The sequence below is a fragment of the Lactuca virosa genome, chromosome 8 (assembly GCF_052849685.1).
Source record: "Lactuca virosa cultivar CGN04683 chromosome 8, Lactuca_virosa_CGN04683_v6, whole genome shotgun sequence".
Taxonomy (NCBI): Eukaryota; Viridiplantae; Streptophyta; class Magnoliopsida; order Asterales; family Asteraceae; genus Lactuca; species Lactuca virosa.
The window spans coordinates 91,381,571-91,388,152 of record NC_136433.1 but is presented as its reverse complement, the minus strand read 5'-3'; the positions used below and the strand labels follow the sequence as shown (position 1 = coordinate 91,388,152).

The following is a 6,582-nucleotide window of genomic DNA, read 5'->3' as shown; positions in this document are numbered from 1 at the left end:
GAATGAGAAATTACTTGTCAAAGTAGGGCAATTGGAAGAGAAAACAAAGGAGTTAAGTGAGTTTTAAACTCATCCCACATTGGTGGGAGAATGAAAAGGAAATTGGTTTATAACTACAAAGACTAGCTACCTTTGTAAGACTTATTAGAACCAAGACTATCTCTTGCGTGCGCACGCGGGAGGGGGGGGGGGTGCACCACCCTTCGACCAAAAAAGTTCAAAGACCTTTTTGCAATTATTAATCATAGATTTCAGTTTTGATTTCTTGATTAATTGTCTTATTTAATGGTGACAGTTACGATTTCGTTTTAATTACATCAGTTACATTGGATAGTATAAATACAACGCCTATGTGACTGATTCGATACACCGAATGAAACGAAATACTCTTTCTCTCTTACGTTTCTGCTTCATCTTTTCTCTCTTGCTGCAACCAATGTATAATCCGGGTCAAATGAGGGTTCAGACAATCTAGAATAATTGTTTTCTGCTGTTGTATCATGGGAAACAAACATCCATATATGACGAATTTGTTTTAAGTAAACTGTGTTAAACACAGGTCTCAATCAACAATTTTAAGGTTTTGTTAGTTCGTATATTTTTTTTTTTTGGGTTATATATTCCTAACAAAACTAACTTATTTCTACTATACTTTTTGAATCTATTTTTACAAAAAAAAATCTACAAATAAGCCTTTAATTACATCCACATGGAATTAGTTGCAGAAGACCTACCCTGTCACTAGGCTTGGATCGTGTCACTCCCATCTTTGATCTTCTTCGGTTAAATATGTCTAGTAACATGTTAGAAACAATTTTCATGGTTTGAGACTTTCAGGCACGTCACTTACCCAATAATAAACGTAACGTGGAATAAGCGATGTTCCATCTGAAAAGCAATTTGTTGGGGTACGTTAATACCGTATGAGGCTGTATTGTATACAACCTTTAAGTATTTTCCAATATTGAAATGATCAACTAAACTATAAAATACAACTATTGGTGAATAATTTACAAATTAATTATGTACCGATCGACATCATTAGATTTGATCATTCAACTAATAGAAACTGATCATATATCAAGTCTTGATACAATTTAACTCTACATCAATTTGTGATTCACATTCGATGGCTTCCATCTTGCTCTTGTACTGGTATCGATTAGCCACTACTAAAAAGTAAACCATGTTTACAACTCCAAGTCCAACTATCACATAATAAAAATAATCGACCCTTCCTTCATTGATATTCTTTGTTAACCAATCCGGTCGACCATTTTTCCCGGTGACTTTATGAACGATCATCACCAACGCACCACTAGCATAACTCGACATACCAATCACCACAAAAAACATCGAATTCGCAAAACTTTTCATGTTTTCAGGGAATTCCTTGTAGAAAAACTCGATTTGACCAAGAATACCGAATGCTTCTGCAAACCCCATTAAAATGAGTTGTGGGGTGAGCCACAAGACAGATAAGGGCGCAACCCCATCAGGTTGGTTGTGGCTAGTGGCTGAGTCCCGTCTCATTTTCTCAACCATTGCCGCAACTACCATTGATGAAATTGAGAATACAATGCCGATTCCGATTCTTTGGAGGAGTGTGATTCCAGTCTCGATTTTTGTGATTTTTCTAAGTGATGGTACAAGGATACGATCGTAGAATGGGAGCCATATACCGATTGTTATCATGGAAACGACTGCAAGCGAGCCCGGTGGGATTTGAAAATGTGGACCGAGGTGTCGGTCCATTTTTAGTGCTTGTGATATTGTGAATGTCCCTTGTTGACCTATCGAGATGAAACAAATGATACCCGAAACTAAAATCGGGATTACTTTGAGCAAGCATTTCACTTCTTCGATTTGTTGAACGCTTGCTAATCTCCACGGGCTAATTCGAGAACCATCTGATGTAATTTCACCATCCAATATGATAGCAGCTTTGTTCAAAAACCTATAGACAATTAGACATAAGAAAACTATATAAATGGTTTTACTGCGTTTCACATGCGTAGGCAGCCATAAATAACAATAAATCACCTGAATTGGTTGGTAAAAGGTAGATTTGGTACATCATACGCTCCCTTTGACCGAGGGTTATAAAATTTGACCTCGGCCACAATCTCATTGGCTTTAGGAAGCTTGAGTTTGCGTTTCTTGAAAGCAACGACAAAAGCTTGAAGGATCCCAGACATAATACTTCCCTCGGGTTTGACATAAACATACATCTTAGTACCCACAAAATATAGCACAATGGAGCACACCATGAGGAAGGTTGGGATGGTGAACCCCCAAAACCAACTCACTTGATCTTGGATGTAGACCACAAGGGTCAAAGCAATGAGCAAAATGATAGTGAAAGTGGTGTAGTACCAATTGAAGAAGCTATTGATCCCCTTTTTACCTTCATCAGTGGTTGGGTCAAATTGATCCACACCAAAGGGTAGGCTGCATGGTCTTATCCCACCTGACCCTATGGTTAGGAACCCCAAGGCTAGGACCAGGACACCCATGTGGACCTTGGTTGGACCCTGGCACTGGTTGAGCTGGGCTTGTTGATGGGTGCATGGAGGTGGGTGTAAGCCTGGTATAGCCACTATTAGGGTCAAAATCACCATTCCCTGTTGACCATCGCAATAAAAGTTATCAAAATTTGCACGTATATGATTTTTTATTGCATGTTAAATATCGTTACAAAAACACTAATCCCACGCTTTGATTTGGAATAATATGCAAGTAAAAAGCATGAAACCTAAAATTTCATTTTATATTTAGACCAGATTGTTTGAGATAAACTTAGAATTGGTAAACTAGGCGTAGATTTAAGTGAAATCCGTAGACAAAAAAAATAAGTTATTGAAGCAATATAAAATCTGAGAATGAAACGTCTATTTTTAAGGCACGATAGAGTACTAAAGGTGTTTTGTTTTTTATATTAAAACATACAAGTAAAATATAAGAAAATAACTTTAAGATTATATAGTAATTGTATTTTTGATATTTATATTTATTGTTCAGGTGGGGTGGGGCCTTGATATAAATGTATACTGGCCCGTCCCTATCTTTTGATCGGTAGCTATTGATATGCGTGTCGGGCTAAAATAAATAGATAGTAAATATTGCATGATGTCAGGAATTTATTGTTTAATTTAATGATATGACAACGTTTGTTGAACGAAAATAATAAAAGTAAAATATTTTCAATGGACACAATCACACAACGTTTGTGAAAAGACAAAACTGCGCTTGCATGTATGTAAAACTGTGAAGAGGAAGGATCAAAACGTACGATAAGCGAAGCAAAGGAAGCGAAAGCAATGACCCAAAACTTTCCGACGTGTGCATCAGAGATATAGGCTCCGATGAGAGGAGCAAAATTGCCAATTCCAGACCAAATATATATCAAATATGATGATGATACTTGAGTCATGTGAAAAACAGTCATTAAAAACACTGTAAAGTTTGCTAATAACCCGATTGTTGCCAACCTCTCAAATGACTCCATTCCTGCACAATTATTCACGAAATAACAATTAAGATACACTTAAGAATTAATGGTTATGTAATATGATCCTGAACAATTTCTATTTGTATATAGTGATGCAAATTAGAATATAAGTTAGAGATCATTTCATAGTATTTGCAAGCACTAACATAACTTTCGGTAAATAGCAAAATATGAATTTCATTTGTCAAATTTGGTCTTACCCTTGAAAATAGCTTAATCTTAAAAAATTTAGTTCTTTCTTTTGTAAACATAAGATCAAATATGATTATTAAAAAGTCAAAAGCATAAATGGATATTTAACCCAATTGTTTTTGTTTCTTGTTACCTAGTACATAAGGCATGGACTTCCAGCCACCTGGCTTTCGTTGGCCAGATTTCGATTGCAGTGATGGTGGTGGAGAGTGGTGATCAAGGGCTTTTCTGACATCATTTTCCGGCAATGGTGATGAGGATGATGGTGAAGGCATTGATCAAGAAGAAGAAGAACGATTTACAAAGTAATCTTGTAGTTCACCACTTATTTATACTTGATTAATGATAGCACATGATAGAGTTGGGTGGATGATTGGTGTTTTGTCTTCAACTTCCATTGAAGCTTTTCAACATATTGGTTTGGAATATATAATGGTAGATATATTGTAATGAATATAATATTAGAGATATACAGATTTTTATAATAAATATATATTATAATTGTATAGTAATAATTGCATTGTAATAGATAGATGGGTTGATATTTGATAATAGAAATTTAAAAGTATTTGTGTATGCTTAAATTAACGTATTAAAATGATTTTTCTCGTTCTAGTTTTTGCCTAAAAGACCACGAAAAGAAATGTTGTTTCGTCTCTTTGATTAGTAATTTACTGTATCGGACCTAATCATATGGAAGGCATGACCATATTATCGATTAAAATTCAATTGTTTTATATTTGTATCATAATAATGTGTTTATTAGATAATCCATATGAAAAGTAATTCTAATTTACAACAAAGGACGCTAATGGTGTGTTTTAGGGTGTCCTCCACCAGACAATTTCTTGATTGGTACATTCAAATCTTTTGTTTTCATAAAACTTTGGAGATGTTTGGGATTGTTAAAATTAAATTGTTTGTTTTTCTTTTAAATTAAACAAATAATTTAGATAAATAAACAAAGGAAACTAATGAAACTTTAATTTTGAAAATTTGAAGTTAGAAGGAAGTCTATTAATGAAATTGATATGCATTTATTATTACATTTATTGCAATTATTACATTAAATATTATGTGGAAATCAATAAAATAAAAAGATCACAAAATGCCATGTGGAAAAAAATTAATTGAAAATAACCACAAAATGACATGTGACCATTAGGTGACAAGTGGCAAAAAAGTTCTTTATTTATTAGGAAGGATATATATATATATATATATATATATATATATATATATATATATATATATATATATATATATTAAAAATGTTTATTAGTTTACGTCGTAGTAAAATAAGATTTTTTTAAAGGTGTTTAAATTATTTTATGTGTTAAAGTATAAGTTATTTTTTTAGTAAAAAAGATGTTTGGGATATATATATATATATATATATATATATATATATATATATATATATATATATATATATATATATATATATAGAGAGAGAGAGAGAGAGAGAGAGGGGTAAGTTCAATTGAGAAAATAAAAAAGGTTGAGAATAAGGGAATCATTCTCAGCCACTCATTTATTTTGCCGCAAAAGTCTCCGTCGTATCAGCGGAAATGGGAAAGGAATAGACATGTGTTTTCCAACAAAACATGTTTCCTTAAACTATGTTAATCATTACCTTAATATATACAAAAACATAATTTTTTTCGTTTTTTTAATTTTTAAGAAGATATTTTTATCGAAAAATGATTTTAAATATACCAAAATTCATGATTTTTTATTCTCTACAAATAGACATTCATATTGATATAGTTTTAAGATAAAATAAAAAATTTATTTTTTTTATATTTTCAGCTATCGTTATTCATAAGTGAATAAAAATGCATCAAGTTTTTACTACAGTACATTCGTTATTCACTTATGAATAAAAAGTATGATTTTTTTTTTTTTTTACAATTTAAGTATCATTCATATATGAATATAGCATATAATAAACATAATATATTCATATTTAAATATTAGACAATGCATTCACTTGTGAATATTACATAGTATATTCACTTGTGAATATTAGATGGTATATTCACTTATGAATATTAGATAATATTTTCATATCTTAATATTACATAGTATTACATGGTATATCACATGTGAATATTACATAGTATATTCACTTGTGAATATTAGATGATATATTCACTTATGAATATTACACAGTATATTCATATATGAATATTACAAGGTGTTTTCACAAATATATATAATTTTTATATGTTATTCACATATGAATAACATACAGACTTGCATATTTGTTTTTTTGTTTTAATAATCATATACTGATTCAGGTGAGAAAACATATTCATATATGAATATAACGTGGTAATTTAGTTTATGCATTTCATCAAACAGTTGGAGTGCATACAAGTTAACTTTTTTTAAAATGTTAAAAACATGATACTTTGACTATTTAAATCTTACAAAATAGTAGATTGATAGAGAATTATATGAAATTTTTCAAAAAAAAAACGATTTGATCTTTTTCTAACCTCAATTTTGAAGTTTTATTTGATAATCGATGTTGAATGAATGATATGAAGTGGATTTTTTGTTGATTATCAATGATGTTGATCTAATGACGCTGGGAGTATAATTAATCGTAGATGTTGAAGATCTGATCGTATTCAAGCAGAATTGAAGGTTAGATTAAAAGAACCAAAAACGATTTTTTGTTGTTAACTGTTGAATCGTGTTGATAAACATGTTATTGACGAAGATCGATGATTGATTAACACTGGATGATGTTGATGATGGTTTAATTGAAGAAATATGGATGATTGTTGAAGCTTGGAGGAGAAGTTTGGATGATGAACGATCGATTTGAAATGGGTTTGAACTGTTATCTATTTCTATACAATTACGTA

General features: G+C 31.4%; 1 protein-coding gene across 1 annotated transcript; it reads right to left on the bottom strand.

Moving 5' to 3' along the window:
- Positions 1–970: 970 nt before the first annotated feature.
- Positions 971–4,115, bottom strand: LOC145134741 (protein NRT1/ PTR FAMILY 2.13-like). The gene is made up of 4 exons (XM_079069577.1): positions 3,837–4,115; positions 3,293–3,510; positions 2,044–2,624; positions 971–1,957 (listed from the first exon to the last, which is right to left on the bottom strand). Exons 1-4 carry the CDS (start codon positions 3,976–3,978, stop codon positions 1,081–1,083), a joined length of 1,818 nt encoding a protein of 605 aa, XP_078925703.1. The 5' UTR covers positions 3,979–4,115; the 3' UTR covers positions 971–1,080.
- Between the last annotated feature and the right edge of the window lie 2,467 nt (positions 4,116–6,582).

Excerpts from the sequence above, each read along its gene's own strand:
- LOC145134741 (XM_079069577.1), bottom strand. The coding sequence starts at position 3,978 with ATGCCTTCACCATCATCCTCATCACCATTGCCGGAAAATGATGTCAGA. Across the intron at positions 3,511-3,836 it reads GTCCATGCCTTATGTACTAG|GAATGGAGTCATTTGAGAGG; the intron begins GTAACAAGAAAC and ends ATAATTGTGCAG. Across the intron at positions 1,958-2,043 it reads CCTTTTACCAACCAATTCAG|GTTTTTGAACAAAGCTGCTA; the intron begins GTGATTTATTGT and ends AATTGTCTATAG.